Here is a 17,583-nt window from a genome sequence, read left to right on the forward strand (position 1 = left end):
AAGCAGAGAGTCTGGGGTTGGGCATCCCACGGAGATGTCATGTATGATTTTGTTAGGTTGTGGTTAGGACTTGGTAGTCAGCTACTTTACAGACCTATTCCACCTACCTTGAAGGGGTTTAAGGACAGGTGAGTCTTTTTTAAGAACCTTGGCAAAAATGTCTGAAGGTCTTCTCTGCAGCTTGGGGATTACTTAGACTGATCAGCGTTAGGGCTTAGCTACTTCAGGAGAATTTTAGGTAGTGGGTGTGAGTGAGGTCTTTCTAGTCACCAGCTTCATAGGCGGTTCACGGAGTCTATCTTTTTCCTCTCATCAGGTCAGTGGTCACTGCAAAAACATCCCCACTCTGGAATATGGATTCCTTGTCCAGGTAATCAAGTCCAAAGGTTCATTCCAAATCCTTTCCCCTGTTTTCTGACCCATCTGATCCCCTAACATCTCCCAGCTCTTCAGTCAGTTAGCAAACATTTCCTGAATTGTTCTGCTTCCGGAACTATACTGAGTGTTGTGTGGATAGGAGAAAAGAAGGCATAGTTCCCACCGTCAAGAAGCTTATAGCATTATTGGGAAGACAATGTTTATAGACCACTTACGATCAAGTGCCAAATGAGACATTGCAGATTTTAAGTGCGCTGGTGCCAAGATGAGAGAAAGATTGACACTGAGTTTCTTATGATCCCGCACCTCCTTGCTCAAGTGGGCTTCACTTTTCCTCACAAACTTTCACTGCTTAGCTGCTTCTGGTCATTTGCTTCTTTTTAAACCCTCTTTATTTTCCAGACATGGTTTCACTTTTTTTAAAAAAAATTTATTTATTTTTATTTTTGGCTGCCTTGGGTCTTTGTTTCTGTTCATGGGCTTTTCTCTAGTTGCAGTGAGCAGGGGCTACTCTTCGTTGTGGTGTGCCGGCTTCAGTAGTTGTGGCACTCGGGTTCAGTAGTTATGGCTCATGGGCTCTAGAGCACAGGCTCAGTAGTTGTGGCGCATGGACTTAGTTGCTCCGCGGCATGTGGAGTCTTCCTGGAGCAGGGCTCGAACCCATGTCCTCTGCATTGGCAGGTGGGTTCTTAACCACTGTGCCACCAGGGATGCCCCATGGTTTCACTTTTGCATCTCCATTATCTTTGTTCATGTCATTCCCTCCACTGACCTTTCTCACTATATCTGCCTATTGCAGTCAAGTCTCAGATGCCAGCTTTTCCATAAAATCTTCTCTGTTACTTGAAATGTATTAGCTGGAAGTGTGTCTGTCTCCTCTCATTGAACTCTTTTGATGCTTTTTGTTTTATATGGCACTGATGTGTCAGGAACCATATGCTGCCTTGAATTGTAATTAATTTGTGTACATACCACATCTTCTCTGTTGGAGTATGGGGTCTGAGAAGACAGTCTTTTATATTATTGAATAATCAAGGAGACCTTTGACTGAGCTAGGTGCATAGTAGGCATTCAATAAATCTGCATTAAATGAATGAATAAAAGCCCTTGCATGTCCATTTACCATCCCAAAAGTTTGTGAAATGGGAACAATTTGATTTATACACAAAGTGTACATGGTCGCAAAAGCCATGTTAAGACAGAGTGTATAAAAAATACTTTAGGATATTGCTGCATGAGCTCTGGATTTGTGCTGTCTTCCCAGCACAGAGTTTTATCTATCGTCTTGATCAGTTTACAGGCTGATTGTTCTAGGTAGTTAAAATGGCTTCTCAGGCATCTGATCATGGACTGAATACTCACTTGTCACATGGGGGCAATCGGTAATTACTACAACTAATGTTAATAGTTTGATTAGTACTTGTTTATAAAATACTTTCACAGAAATCATCTTTTTACTCTCAGTACCTTTGTGAGGTGAATAATGTCCATTTTGTAAATGAAGAAACCAAGGCTCAGGTTAATTGACTTGCCCAAAGTTATATATGGTATTAAGTAGTAGAGGGGGGAATCTTAACCCAGGTCTTCTACCATGGCTGGTCTTATTTTTATTATACTATATAGTCTTAGCTCTAGAGTTAGGCTATCAGTTTAACTAAGTGCAGGATCCAAGAACAGATTCTACCTTAGGCACAGGGCTGGGAGGTAGGAGAGTAACTGGAAAAGAAGTTCAGATTATTTCCTACATCTGGGTTTGTGCTTCCAAAAGATAAGTAGAGTCTCTTCTCTCCTCAGATCATGAAATATGCAGAGCAGAGGATTCCAACATTGAATGAGTACTGCGTGGTGTGTGATGAGCAGCATGTCTTCCAGAATGGGTCCATGCTCAAGGTATATGCCTCTATTTCGTGACCCTCTTTCTTGCACCCTTAGCTGAGGCCCCTTAATTCCTCATCTCTCCATTTTTCCTTTCTTCCTGGATCTATGGTAAAAGTAGAATTCTGTCCACACTCCTTGAGACTCTAGAAATAATTGTTTTTCTCAGAAAGCAAATCTCAGCAGTCCTGTTTGGAAAGATGAGGATATGTGAATATCAATCTAGAGTTGTCTGAGGTCAGGCACCCCTCTTGCACCATGATACCTTCTTATTGGACACCTCCTGCCACCACCATCTCTTTAATATGTCCATTCAGCCAGCCGTCTGTACTCGTGAACTGTGCGTTTTCTCCTTCTACACCTTGGGAGTCATGTCCGGAGCTGCAGAGGAGGTGGCCACTGGAGCAGAGGTATGGGGGAGGGAAAAGCTGCTGGGGAATTGGGATCAAGAAAGGCTGGGGAACACAGCAATTTCAGTGCTTGGAATTTAATCTCCAGAAATGCTTTCCTATGAAAGGATGTTCACTATAGTATTGTGGGTTTTTTTAAATATTTTACTTATTTATTTTTTGGCTGCACCACGTGGCTTACAGGATCTTAGTTCCCCGACCAGGATTTGAACCTGTGCCCTGGGCAGTGAAAGCGCAGAGTCCTAACCACTGGACCTCCAGGGAATTCCCTAGTATTGTTCATAATAGTTAAAAAAAAAAAAAATGGATACAAGCCCCTCTGTACAGGGTCCAGTTAAAGAATGATGGTATGTCCTTTGCAGTAGATATTTTTGGATAGAAAATTATAGCATATATAAAAAAGAAAACAGTATGTATAATACAATGCTTTTTTTTATTGCCTATATAATAAAATAACAGTTTCTGTAGGGAAAATATCTGGAAGAATATACATCAAACTTAGCAGTAGTTACTTGTGAGGAGTGAGATTTGGGGGCAAGGGGATGATTTTTCTCTTTTTTTTAATCACCCTTTTAAACATTGTTCTTGAATTTTTATAATGAGGTTATATTTTCTAATGGAAGAATCATAAACATTTGTCTTTTTAAAATTTTATTAAAATATAGTTGATTTATAATGTGTTAATTTCTGCTTTAGAGCAAAGTGATTCAGTTATACATATATATACATCCATTTTCATAATTCTTTTCCATTATGGTTTATCAGAGGATATTGAATATAGTTCCCTGTGCTATACAGTAGGACCTTGTTGTTTATTCATTCCATATATAATAGTTCACATCTGCTAATCCCAAACTCCAAATCCATCCCTCTTCCACCCCTCATATTTGCTTTTAAAAAGAGAAATGCTGGGCTTCCCTGGTGGCGCAGTGGTTGGGAGTCCGCCTGCCGATGCAGGGGACATGGGCTCATGCCCCGGTCCGGGAAGATCCCACATGCTGCGGAGCGGCTAGGCCCGTGAGCCATGGACGCTGGGCCTACATGTCCGGAGCCTGTGCTCCGCAATGGGAGAGGCCACAACAGTGAGAGACCCGTGTACCACAAAAAAAAAAAAAAAGAGAGAAATGCTGAGAACCTCCAGAAGGTAGACCTATGCTGGGTACTGTGTGACTCCCAGCACTGGGAAATCATTTAGCTTTTGCCCCCTTTGTCTCCTTTCTCTTAAGGTGGTGGATCTGCTGGTGGCCATGTGTAGAGCAGCTTTGGAGTCCCCTAGAAAGAGCATCATCTTTGAGCCTTATCCCTCTGTGGTGGACCCCACTGATCCCAAGACTCTGGCCTTTAATCCTAAGGTATAGTTGCTTGGGAAAAAAATCAGGACTCAGGAACAGAGGTGGTAAAAGACAGTGGAAGACTTTGGGCTGTCATTCCAATAGCTTGGAATAAGGGGACAGAAGAAATGGAGCACTTGTTTCTTGGGAACTCTTGCTTTAGCCGTTTTAGTGAATAAATAACTAAACATAACTAATAATATAAGATAAATAATAACTTCTGAGTTTCTCAGAAGAAGGGGAGAATGATTAATATTAGTTATGTTATGATAGGGAATAATACAGACTTTGGAGCCAGACAGACCTTGATTCCATTTGAGGTTCTGCTACTCCCTAGCTGAATGGTGTTAGGCAAATCACTTAACCTTTCTGAACCTCAATTTCCTTATCTATAAAAAGGAGATAATATCTACTGTTATAAAAATAGGAGATAATATATATAAAATATTGTATAAGTTAGGTTTCTCTAGAGAAACAGAACCAATAGGAGATGTTCAGAGAAAGAAATTTATTGTAAGGAATTGGCTCATGTGATTATGAAGGCTGAGAAGTACCAGGATCTGTAGTGGGCAAGCTGGAGATTCAGGAGAACTGATGGTGTAAGTTCCAATCCAAAATCCAGCAGGCTCAAGATCCAAGAAGAGCTGATTTTTCAGTTCCAGTCTGAAAGTAGGAAAAGACCAGTGTCCCAGCTCCAGGCAGTCAGGCTGGAGAAGTTCCCTCTTACCCAGCTGTTTTGTTCTATTCAGGCCTTCAGCTGATTAGATGAGTCCCACCTGAATAGGGATGGCAGTCTCCTTTACTCAGTCTGCTATTCAAAGGTTAATCTCCTCTAGAAACACATTCACAGCCACACCCAGACACACCCATGGCCCAAATTAACAGTTGATGATTGACAAAATTAACCGTCACAAGTACCCAGCACAGTGCTTCACTATTACTTTCATTGCTATGTATCAGGCACTATACCAGGTTCTTTACATACATTATTTAATCTTCAGGTCATCTCTCTGAGGGTAGTGGGAATTTTTATCATCACTTACATACAGGGATACTGAGGTTCTAAGAGGTTAAGTAACTTACCCTATTATTCTCAGCTGGTAAAAAAAAAAAGAACTAGCATGTGGTTCTAGAACTTTTTGACATTAAATCTGTGTTCTTAACATGACATACTATGCTGTTTCCCTGGGGCCTAGAATTCTTGTGTACATCTGGCCCTCCTTCTTATCATATCTCCTCCACTTTTGTTCATCTGGTTCTTCTCTTCCCATTGATTCCCCACAGAAGAAGAATTATGAGCGACTTCAGAAAGCTCTGGATAGTGTGATGTCCATCCGGGAGATGACCCAGGTATTCTGCCCTCTGCCTTTCCCCTGCCTGCCCATTCAAGTGCCCTGTTCTGTTTGAAATTCATGCAAGTGGAGTGAAGATGTAGAAATGCTACTCAAGTCCCTCACTGTATTCTCTTTAGTTTTCCCTCTTTAGCCTTCCCAGTCTTTGTCCTCTGTTTTGTTAGCTCTGTTACTCCTATTTCTCACTCCTTATGTCTCTCTCAACCTTTACCTTTGCTGCTAATTCCTTCACAAGTTGTTCCTATTTAATGTTTTTTCCATAATTCTTAGGGCATTAGAGAAGTGAGGGAAAGTCCTCTGTCCAGAGTTGGGAGGGTGAGGAGGGGGGCTTGGAGGTAAGGGACTAGACCCAGGGGCCTACATCTTCTATCCTTCTAGGGGTGGGGCAGCCACATGGAGCAGTGACCATCCTTTGACTCAAGGCTGTCTCTCACCAGACTTCCCCACCCCTCGTCTGCAATCTCTGCATGAATAGACATTCATTTGTACTCACATTTACAGGTGGGCCTCTTCTCAGCAAATCCTATATATCACAGTTCAGATTAACACATAACATACACCCAGGAGGGATGATTTACTTGTCAGAGGGACTCTTATGTTTTATGTAAAGTTTTATCACAGGATTCCTTAGCCTAATCTTTCTGGGACATTGATTTTATTTATTTATTTATTTTGATTTATAATCAACTTTTTAGGGCTGTAGGAATTGCATAAAATGAGGGAGACCCACCTGCATGTTGTTTTGTAAGCATTTTCGGTCATTTTCATATTTATTTATGAGTCTTCCCAACCTGACTGGGGTCCTTGAGGGTGGGAACCCCATCTCCTCTTGGTTTGGTGTGGTCTTCAGTGCCTACCTTGCCCTGGGTCCTAATAGTCTGTGGAAAGTGGGAGGGCTCCTATCTCTCCTGGGAGATAACCTTATGGCCATTGTCTTACAGGGCTCATATCTGGAAATCAAGAAGCAGATGGACAAGCTGGATCCCCTGGCCCATCCTCTTCTGCAGTGGTATGAGTAGAATGGTTCATCCTTTGGTGGGTGGGGGAATGGGGCATAGTATCAGACATGGAGCCTACACCTTCTCTTAGAGGTGGTTTCAGCATCCTTCCCAAGGTTATAGATATTATGGCTGCTCTTTCTTGGGTTTTACTGATACATCGGCCCTTGACAGGAACTCAGATCCTACAAAGAGCCCACAAATTCTAATGTGATGTCTCAAGTTCTCTTTAGGTGTTTCTTGTTTCCCAATAGGTTTTTGAGTGCTGCTTGCATGTAGGAATTAACACTTCATTTCAGTTAGGGTTTCTATGCATGCAGAGAAGTCTGTCTCCCTCTTCTACGCCCTTTCCATATCTCAGGCCCTTCCCTGTTGATGTTGACTGTCCAGAGCCTTGAAGCACTATTATTACTCCCTTTTCCTAGCAAGGGTTCTGACCTTTCTCTATTTCCCTCCACCCCTTGCCCTCCCTCCCTGATCTTGATTTCTCTTCTCTTTTCCTGACATAGCTTTCCCCTTCTAGCTTACTTCCCTCTGTCTAGTCAGCCTTTGACATTAGTACGTTCTCAATTCAACATGCTCCCTCTTAGTATGAGGAATGACCAGGCATAGACCATCCAGGATGGCATCACAGGTACACGAGTGAAGCACAAAAGGAAAAAACCATGTCCCCTATAAGAGATAATACTCCCTTGCTGAGCCCTCAACAGTTTATGCCTTTGTTCTCTCCTGTCCTCTAAGTTCAGCCTACATATGGCCCAGTCTGTCCCCAAACCCTCAGGAAGTTTGTTCTAGTTTCTTCTGTTTTTTTTCTGCAGCTCAAACAATAACTTTCCATTCCCCTCATCTCTGAGAGCCTTCAGCCTTCCTTTGAGCTCAGGCAAGATGGCTCCTGAGCCCCAGTTCTAAGTTTCTAAATCCCAAGTGTAAGTTGTCAACATCCTAATACAGACCCCACCTTTCTAACTTTTTTTGGTAGCTGACCTCTTGTGCTGACCTTTTGTTCTATCCTTTTCTCTCCCTAGATGTAGCAGCCCACCTCCCACCCCTCTCTTTCTTTCATCCATTGTGTTTAACTACCCAGTAACTTGCTGGTCCCTGGTCAGTAACTTCGCTTTTACATTTTTATACACAAACATTACCACCCACAGGAATATCCAGATAGTGTCATGGACTCAAACAGCTCTGGAATCCTTGCTTGTTCTCCCAGGGGCAGAGCAAGGCTGCTACTTTGTTCAGGACGGCCTAACCACACACTTATTCTATCCTTTTTGTTTTTTCTCTGTTTTGTCCTAGGATCATCTCTAGTAACAGGTCACACATTGTCAAACTACCTCTCAGCAGGGTAAGTGACCATTCTCCCTCTAAACACTAAATTTCTGGTGAGGGGCAGGGAGGGGCTCCAAACCAGCTAACTGAATTGGTCCTAGACCTGCCTGGTTGGGCTTGTCTCAGTAGTCTTTGGGCCTACGCATATTTCCTTTCTTTGGGGTCAGTGCAAGCCTAATTTGCTCCCTTCCCTCCCTGATCTCCATTTCTGCTCTGTTTTCCTGACCCCACCCCCACCCTGGGCAGCAGCTGAAGTTCATGCACACCTCACACCAGTTCCTCCTGCTGAGCAGCCCTCCCGCCAAGGAGGCTCGGTTCCGGACCGCCAAGAAGCTCTATGGCAGCACCTTTGCCTTCCAGTGAGGAGTGGGGCGGGGCTGGGGATGGGTGCTGGATAAGGCAGAAATAATGTAGAGGGATGGGAAGGCAGGTTCACTTGAGGCATATGAGTTTGTGTTATCTATGTCCATCAACCAATCAGTCAACAGATACTACATGCTATTGTGGTAGGTGCTGTAGAGGATAAAGATACATAAGATACAGTCTTTACTCTCAAGCTACTTGTGATGTAATTGAGGAGAAATGACATTTACATATAAAAAGATGTGGTTGAAGGAACAGATTAGCAGGGATAGATTTGAAAGCTACTTTGAAGGAAATGAGCAATTTATGCCCAGTTGTGAGAGGAGAGAGAGAAAAAGAGAGATTAAAGGTAACTTAAAGGGATTGGTGGTACCCTTTCCTTAAAAGAGATGTGAAGTCATTACTGGAAGCCATATTTGGGATCAGTGATAATCTTGTTGAGTTTGAGATGAATTTGTTTAATTTGAGATATCAGGATAATAGACAAATGAAAATATTGAACCAGCAGTTGAGGATTTAGGATGGGACTGTTTGAAGCGTGGAAGAGAAGAGGAGACTGGATATTAAGATGTAAGGGTTAGCCACACACACACACATCTTGCATGCCTATGACTATATCCATGTGCACATCCATTGCTAGGTTTATTTGTGTCCATCTTCATGTCCTGTGAGTGTGAGAATGGGTGGGAGTGGCAGTCTTGGAAGTGCTCCTGGGAACCTCATTCCATGAGGAGACATATATTCTACCCTGCCTTACAGTGGGTCCCACATTGAGAACTGGCATTCGATCCTGCGCAATGGGCTGGTCAATGCATCCTACACCAAGCTGCAGGTGAGGCTGTGCCCCTTTTCCCTTTCTCTCCACCCCCCTCCCCGCCCTACTCAGTTTTGAAGTCTACTCTAGAGTACTTAACTGTTTTTGCCTCAGTGTCCTCAAACCTAGTCTCCCGTGAGGCTTCCCTAGGGAGGAAGTTGAAACTATATGTATAGAATGAATGTGGCTGTTGTATTTTGACCCTAGGCTGTGTTTTTTGATGTTTTTAGGAATGGGGATGTAGCTGTAGGCAGAAATAATAAATTGCTGATTGCAGCCACTGTGATAAATTAACTTGTTAGAACTTTTCAATATATGTGACTGTTCATTCAGAGAGTTGATATAGGAGACTTATTTCTTTGCCCTGCAAGACTCCAAGGAATAGTTATTGTTCCTCCTCCTGACTGCCTGTTCTGTATTCCTTTTTTGGAGGGTGGGGATCTGCATATATACAGGCCTAGGGACAGGAGCATGGCTTCTGAGGGACAGACTCAATGCACTCCTCACTCTCCAAGGCATCAATATCTACTATTTCACAGGCAAAGGGGTTAACTTGCATCCACTTTTCAGCCAATCAGCTTTTCAAGAGTAGGTGCCTAAAGTTATCTGAGCGAGTGAGAAGATTAAATGGAGGGACAGGGGGCTGGATAAGCCTTGTGGCTGCCTAATACACAGCCATGGGTGGGCCCAGGCTCATATTGCTCATCCTGGTGTTTCCCTGCAAGCTGCATGGAGCAGCCTATGGCAAAGGCATCTACCTGAGCCCCATCTCCAGTATTTCCTTTGGATACTCAGGTAAGAAATAATCTTTGGTCACATTGACTCTATTTACATTGCATCCGTTTTGTGAATACATAATCCTATGCTGTCTCCTCTTTCATCATGGACACTTGGTCTGTGTCAGCTCTCTCCCCAATCATGGATACATAATCTTTCTCTATTTTCTCTCATTAGGAATTTAGATTCTTTGCAAGTTGAGGCCAACTATCTCCCTTTCTCTTAGGTATCCTCTTCTCCATGGGGATGGTTTTATTCATTGTGGGGCCTTGGTCCTGGGAGTGGGTTAAGGAATAACTGGGAAATGAAACTAGGCTCTTTGGAGAACACATTTTTGGTGTTGGCATTAGCCTGTCATTATAGATTGTGTATGTGCACACCACACGTGCATGCAAGTTTATATATGAATGCACATGAAGGCTTGAGCCCCTTCCACTGGCTTACATTTTTGAAGACATTGTTCTCCTCCTTGTCAACCACCTTTTAAAGTTTAAACTATGTATAATTATACACTATTATATTAGTCACGTTGAATGCAAGAGGAAGCATTTTATTCCAAAGATAAGGCATAAACAATGTCCAGATTCTAGTCAGGAGATGAGTTCAGCTTTGTCCAGCTCAGAAAATGAATCTGACTTAGCTCTCTCATTGTTTCAAGTTTATGTCTGAGTTCCTTTTCAGTCTTTTGTTCTTGTTCTGTATAGTCTCTATATAAAAGTGAGCCACCATATAGTTGCATGTCTACCATATGAAGGGGCCAGTGCTAGATTTTTATAAATTACTATTTAGTATTCTCCATTAATTGTAACTTATAAAGATAACACTTAGTTCCAGAATAACAGAACTAGAAAAGTCTCTAATGACAGAATAAACCAAACAAAGTAGAAGAAAGAAGTTAATATAGGTAAGAACCAAAATCAGTGAAATAAAAACAGGTACAATAGATAGGCTCAAAAAAGCCAAAAGATGATTCTTTTAAAGAACTAACAAAACAGATAAACCTGTCTAGATTGATTAAGAAGAAAAAGAGCACAATTAAATAATATTATGAATGAAAAAGGGAACATAACTATAGATATAGCAAAATTTTAAAAGCTAATAGGAGAATTCTGTCAACTTTATGCCAGTGATTTGAAGACTGTCAAAACTGATAAATCCCTAGAAAAATATAACTTAACAAAACTGATTCAAGAAGAAATAGAAAGCCTGAATAGCTCTAAAATTGTAAAAGACATTGAAATAGTAGTTTCAAATTTGCCACAACAAAACAAAACAAAAAACTTACCAAACCCAGATAAATTTTTTTTAAACATCTTTATTGGAGTATAATTGCTTTACAATGGTGTGTTAGTTTCTGCTAAACCCAGATAATTTTACAAGTGAGTCTTAAGTCACACTTTCAAAGAACAAATTATCCCAATCTTAAACAAAATCACCCAGAGAATAGAAAAAGATGGAATTACAAATCACAAAAGATTGGTAAATTTGACTTTATTAAAACGAAAAGCTGTTCATCAGAAGACACCTTAAGAAAGTGAAAACGCAAGTTACAAACCAGAGGACATTTGTAACACAACTATAAAAGATTAGTAATAAAGATGCATTTTAAAAATTCTTACAAATAACAAAAAGACAACCCCCCCCAAAAAAAAGGCAAACAACATGAACAGGCATCTCACTGAAGAAATGACCAAAAAATATAAGCAGCTGCTCATCCTCTGTTAATCAAGGAAGTAAAAGCAAGACCATATGACTTACCATGTAGCATCTATGTGGATTGGCAAAAATTTAAAAATCTGATAATACCTCTGATTGTACCAGAGGTTGCAGATAAGCAGGATCTGTTTTATCACTTACGGGAATATAAATTGGTACAACCACTTTGGAAAACATTTGGTGTTAAGTTTCATAAAGCTGAGAAATTTTATCCCTGTGACCCAGCATTTTCATTTCTGCATATGTGCACCCAAAGGTGTGTACATGAATGTTCAGAGTAATATTGTCTGCAACAGCAAATCTTAGAAACAACCCAAGTGCTCATCATCAGGAGAATGGATAAATTTTAATATATTCTCACAATGGATTATTATCAATGAAAATGAACCAACAGTGGCATTCAGCAACATGGAAAAAATGTTGAGTAAATAATAGTTGAGTGAAAAAAAAAAAGGCAAGCCCAGAGGACTACTGTATAATGCCTTTTTTATGTTGCTCAAAAATTAAAATTAGGACTTACCTGGTGGTGCAGTGGTTAAGAATCTGCCTGCCAATGCAGGGGACACGGGTTCGAGCCCTGGTCCAGGAAGATCCCGCATGCCGCAGAGCAGCTAAGCCCATGCACTACAGCTACTGAGCCTGCACTCTAGAGCCCACAAGCCACAACTACAGAGCCCATGAGCCACAACTACTGAAGACTGTGCGTTTAGAGCTTGTGCTCTGCAACAAGGAAGCCACTGCAATGAGAAGCCCACACACGGCAACGAAGACCCAACGCAGGCAAAAAATAAATAAATAAATAATTTGAAAGATTAAAATTATTTAGTGTGTGCATGATAAAACTAAAGAAAAAAATAACTCAAATTTTGGGATAGTGGATACCTCCCAAATGGAGGCAGATAGTTGGGATAGAGTTAGAAGCACTTAGATGTAAGTCACTGGTAATGTTTTAGTTCTTGGATTTCATTCTTAGGTCTGTAGGTATTCATTGTCTTATTAAATAAATGATAGTGTGTTGTGAACCAAAGGTTATGATTAATCCAAGAAGGGTAAGGGCCCAGTGAATATATATTTATTGAATGTGTGAATGAATCTTATTCTGTGTGCCTGGGGTCCACAGTCAGGGTGGGTTCAGGGTAGTCTTTTGGCTTTGTCTAGGTTCCACAATTTTTATCTTTGTCCCAGCCTGAGCCTCCCTCTAATTAAGCTCTTATTCTAAGTAGTGAGATCCTCCTGGCTTTTAGTGCCCACAAAATTCTTTCTTCTTGTCTGTTTTCTCCCTGTTCTCTCCCTCTCTCCTCTCCCATTGGCCTTTGTTTATTACTGAGTGCCTGAATACCTTTAGTTATTAGATGGAGCCAGGAATCTCTATTGACTTCTTTCTTTCTTTTTTTTTTTTTTTGCTGTACGTGGGCCTCTCACTGTTGTGGCATCTCCCGTTGTGGAGTACAGGCTCCGGACGCGCAGGCCCAGCGGGCATGGCTCACGAGCCTAGCTGCTCCACGGCATGTGGGGTCTTCCCGGACCGGGGCATGAACCCGTGTCCCCTGCAGCGGCAGGCAGACTCTCAACCACTGCGCCACCAGGGAAATCCTCTATTGACTTCTTAACTTTCTTTTTCATGTACTGATAACATAAAAACATCATACGGCACCATCTTTCTCCCTCTGAAGGTCGATTTGATTATAGATACAAAATACCTTATGCTTTTACTACTGGAGTTATAGGTTATCTTGTCCAATCTCTTATTACTTTACAGGTAAGAAAGTAGATACACAGAAAAGTTAAATGACTTTCTTAGGGTCACACAGATCTAAGTAGCAGAGTTAGGACTGGAATCCAGTTTTCCTAACTTCTAGGCCAGTGTTCTTATCATTATATTGGACTCACAGGGTAGGGTTTGCTTGAATGACTGAGTCTGAGGGCCCCATAGATATGTGAGAGTCTCTGATGCTGGGTGAGATGTGTGTAAATGTCCGAGTTATTTTAGTTAACTCCAGCATTTGGCCAACTCTGTCTTTGTTTGTTTCCTTCCACCCCTTTCTGCTCTGGTTTTCTCTATTTTTCCTCAGGGTATCTGTAGCCTAGTGACATTGGGTGCCCTCTGGGGGTCAGTGTAAATAGAGAGCATTCATTTGACTAGCGGAGCCTCTAATGACTTGGCCATAGTGAGCAGGTTAAAATGAGGGACAGTGGGAAAGGAGATGGTAAACTCCATCTATGTGTTTAGTTGTGCTTAGAAGCTTCTCACAAGTGTATACCCTGGACACAAAGCATCCACGGATTATTCTGGCCTCCAGGTTCTCAGGGTGTCTGGTCTCAGGGAAACTGACAGAAGATGATTGGGTCATTACGGTCAGGACAGTGTGCAACAGGATTGGGATGGGACAAGATTTGGATTATATCATAAGGGCCAGCTCTAAGACCAGCCATAGAAATCAGATTGTTCTCTCTTAACATCTGGGATAGAACCTAAATGGGAATTTCACTCAGAACCATGCACTGAAATACCCAGGCTGAGAAAATCATCATGTTTGGATGCAGAGCTAAACCTAGTTAAGGCTAATGGAGAAGTTGTAAACAGAGGGGTGGTGGGTGTCCTGTAGGAGAAAGAAATTGGCAATTCAAGTCTTGAGGCTCTCATTGCCCTAAATTTTTTTCAGGCAATATATCTGTCATGGGGCTTCAGTGTGAGTGCATGATGAATTGACAGCCTGAGCAGTGAAGAATGTCAGTCCAGTGGTTATCATCCCTACTTCTATACCATGGCTATCACAAAACCAAGACTTGCAGCAGAGTGGAGTTAGTAATAATAGAAAGTTCCAGGGTGGACTGGTGAGATAAGTGCCCTGCTTATGGCCTGCAATGATAGCATCATTTCCCATCTTCATCCGTCTCCCTCTTGGGTCTCATGGTCTCATACACAGACTCATCCCTGACTGTGATAAGGCTGGGCCTGTGATAAAGCTGAATACGGAGACTGAAGTCCTAATCATAGGCCAGAAAGAGTTGGGAATAGGGGCACACAAGCACTGTGCACATATAAGTAGGAAGAATCCAGAATGAATCTATAAATGTTATAAACAGGGCTATTCATTGAGGGGCAAAGATGGTGGAGGATTTATGGATTCAGATAGGGTGAAAATGAGTGAATTGGCACCTCTTCCTCAAGTCTGGGAGGACTTTCTGAAGGAAGCAGGACTCTTCAAGGTAGTTGCCGTTGTGGTTACCTGTGGAAAATTATTCATCACTTAACTGCTGTGCTTTCTCCCTTTTCTCTGAATGACCCTGGTCAGAGCTTTTTATGTAACTTTGAACTAGAGCAGATCTGACTTGCTCTGCTTGCTTCCTCTCCAGTCACTTCACTCAGCCTGGCATTTGACCCGAGGTGTTGATGTCACCACTCTCCTAGGCCCCTCATTCCTGACTCATTTCTTGTGTTACTCCCTGTCTTAGAACCCTTCAGTGATTCCTGGATGTTCTCAGGATAAACTCCATTTGCTTTAACATGGCCTATTAGACCTGCTTGATCTTATCCTAGCTTATCTCTTCCACATCATCTCTCACCACTTCTCTGCCATCAACTAAGCTGCTACAAACTAAGGCACACTGCTTTGTTTTTCCTCCAGGCCTTTTATATCCTATTATCTCTGCCTAGAATACTTCTTCCCTCTTCATTTAGCTAACTCTTCCTAATCCTGTAGTTCTCAGCATAGCTATCACCAGGAAGCCTTCTTCAAACCCCGAGGCTAGGCTAGTTCTCCTCCTCTGGCTCACACAGTGCTCTATATTCTCCCCATCGTAACCCTTACCATGCTCTGTTGTAATTATTTGTTCCTTCCCTGTAATCTCCATCAGACGAAATTCTGTGACGGCAGATACACTGTTTGCTTTATTCACTGCTATATCACCAAGCGTCTCTAGCTCAGTGCCTGGCACATAGTAGGCACTCGTTAAATACTTGATTAAGGAATGTGTGAATGAACTGGTGTGTTTTTCTGTGACAGGAATGGGAAAAGGACAGCACAGGATGCCCTCCAAGGACGAGCTGGTCCAGAGATATAACAGAATGAATACCATCCCCCAGGTATTATTAGTTGCCATTGCTCCACTGAGGCAGGACCCTTCCTCTGGGATAAGTTTGGCTACAGAGATGGATGGGGAAACAATGGTGGTGGTGGAGGTGGTGGTGGGTGGTGGTTTAAAGATCATTTGAAGGAATCAGATATGTTCTAAGATGAACACATTTCTAGAGTCATCTGTGGCCTCCGTCATAAGTATGAAAGCAGAGACTGAGTTTAAATCCAGTGACATGAAAACGTAAAGATGGAAGCCTGGACTCATCCAGATTGATTATGGAAAGCAAAAATTTCAGGGGGGTGGCTGGATATCCCAATCTCCATCCCCAACCATTACCAGCTAACTAGCCTCTCTAGGGAAAGCTATAACCATCTACCTGGCTCTGCTCTCCTCTTCCAGACCCGATCCATTCAGTCAAGGTTCCTGCAGAGTCGGAATCTAAACTGTATAGCACTTTGTGAAGGTAGGTATCTCACCCAGTCCCTATTTTTCTGGGTCCCCAACCTTTATTTCTGGTGCAACTTTGGCACATGATCCAGCTAAGGGTGATGTTGAAGCATCATATCTTCCCTCCCCTGCCTGGACCCTCTGACCCAAGCATTATATGTGTAACTTCTGGCCCTTCTCTTCCCAGTGATTACATCTAAGGACCTCCAGAAGCATGGGAACATCTGGGTGTGCCCTGTGTCCGACCATGTCTGCACACGGTTCTTCTTTGTGTAAGTCTAGGAGGGTTCCTTGGGAATTACTTGGAGGAATGAGGGTGGGAGCATAATGATATGTGACTACTGGGAAAGTCTGTTTCTGTTATCAGAGACTTGGCCCTGGCTACCTGAGTGGAGCTGGCACTGGGACTTTCCCCTTGGAGGATAGGGATGGGTATAGATAAAGGTCTGTTTAGAGGAAACCAGATAAGCTGAATCTCTTCCACCCTAAAGAGTATCAAGAAAGGGTTTTGACTTCTTGGATGGGATGGCCACACCTCCAAATGCAGTTCCACTGGTTGACATTATTCTGGTATTGTTCTCCCTCTTATGCTCACACTTGCCCTATCTTTGGCAGATATGAGGATGGTCAGGTGGGCGATGCCAACATTAATACTCAGGACCCCAAGATACAGAAGGAAATCATGCGTGTGATCGGAACTCAGGTTTACACAAACTGAGGGGGCCCCAGCCCTCGTACCACCCCCGTTCCCCCAGGATCCATCTGCCCTCATAAAAGGGCTCAGGAGCAGCAACCGAGGCTGCCCTGAGGAATCAAGAGGCCATTACCAAGGGGCAGGAAAAGGATAGAAGAGACGGCCTTCATGGTGGAGACTGACCCAAGAACCACTCCACATTTGGATGGCCCAGACTGACTCCTTACCCAATTTTCCCAGTTGACTTCACCCTGTTTGTAAATAAAACAATAAAATGGAAGGTGCTGTGGATTGGATATGATCACTGTGGTCTGACTAACCTTGGCCCAGCACCTGCCCCAAGCCCCCATATGGGGGTGGGGGTGGGGAGAGTGGAATATCATGAGGGTTGGGACTATTTATCTTGGATGGAGTCAAAGCTAAGTCCATCTAGTATACTACGGATCTGTCAACATTTTAATCAACGGATTAGATAAAGGAAACTTATGCAGAGGACACAAACTGAGAAGGATATGGAATACCACTGGTGACTCTTCTTCAAGGTTTAAAAGGACCACTGAGGCCAAAGCAGCTCAGATCTCCTTTCCTTAGGACCTCTACTTTCTGCACAAAACCTATCCGCTCTCCCTTGCTCTGTGTCTTGGGGGCTGGGCCCTACTCGCCTCCTTGCAGCTATTTCTTTGGGATAAGGGAGGTGGGGGGGAGAGTTGGCAGGTGCAGGAAGCAGGTTGAAATCTATAAAGAGATCCTAAGGAAATAAAGCCTCCCTTAATGAAACAAAATCCAGATTCTCCAAGGATAGCAGTGTGAGGGAAGACAGCTGTTTCGAGGAGACCTAACTGTTTCAGTGAAAGCCATCTCCCTGTTGAAATTCCCACTGCCAACCTTCTGCTGGCCTTTAGGCTGTGCTCTGTGTACCTAAAACCCTAAGTTAGTTCTAAGAGACAGGTTGGATATTGCCAAATATTTTATGAACTATTAATGAAGAAAACAGGAATATAAGCACAGAGACTACAAAA

General features: G+C 42.6%; 1 protein-coding gene across 9 annotated transcripts in view; it reads left to right on the forward strand.

The window, feature by feature from the left end:
- Positions 1 to 16,835, forward strand: part of PARP6 (poly(ADP-ribose) polymerase family member 6) — a 28,004-nt gene extending 11,169 nt beyond the window's left edge. For 4 of the 9 annotated variants that reach the window (XM_060097042.1, XM_060097043.1, XM_060097045.1 and 1 more), the window contains 14 exons: positions 317 to 370; positions 2,173 to 2,268; positions 2,571 to 2,663; positions 3,890 to 4,015; positions 5,279 to 5,344; positions 6,288 to 6,355; positions 7,641 to 7,689; positions 7,920 to 8,032; positions 8,796 to 8,868; positions 9,576 to 9,645; positions 15,351 to 15,430; positions 15,823 to 15,886; positions 16,058 to 16,142; positions 16,486 to 16,835. In XM_060097042.1, the coding sequence (XP_059953025.1) occupies positions 317 to 370; positions 2,173 to 2,268; positions 2,571 to 2,663; positions 3,890 to 4,015; positions 5,279 to 5,344; positions 6,288 to 6,355; positions 7,641 to 7,689; positions 7,920 to 8,032; positions 8,796 to 8,868; positions 9,576 to 9,645; positions 15,351 to 15,430; positions 15,823 to 15,886; positions 16,058 to 16,142; positions 16,486 to 16,588 (1,140 nt within the window). In that variant the 3' untranslated portion in view covers positions 16,589 to 16,835. Of the gene's footprint in view, positions 1 to 316; positions 371 to 2,172; positions 2,269 to 2,570; positions 2,664 to 3,889; positions 4,016 to 5,278; positions 5,345 to 6,287; positions 6,356 to 7,640; positions 7,690 to 7,919; positions 8,033 to 8,795; positions 8,869 to 9,575; positions 9,646 to 15,350; positions 15,431 to 15,822; positions 15,888 to 16,057; positions 16,143 to 16,485 lie in introns of those variants that run through there. The other 5 variants (XM_060097044.1, XM_060097046.1, XM_060097048.1 and 2 more) reach the window with 3 other exon arrangements.
- Positions 16,836 to 17,583: the final 748 nt, after the last annotated feature.

Source organism: Mesoplodon densirostris, chromosome 4 (genome assembly GCF_025265405.1).
Source record: "Mesoplodon densirostris isolate mMesDen1 chromosome 4, mMesDen1 primary haplotype, whole genome shotgun sequence".
NCBI classification, from domain to species: Eukaryota; Metazoa; Chordata; class Mammalia; order Artiodactyla; family Ziphiidae; genus Mesoplodon; species Mesoplodon densirostris.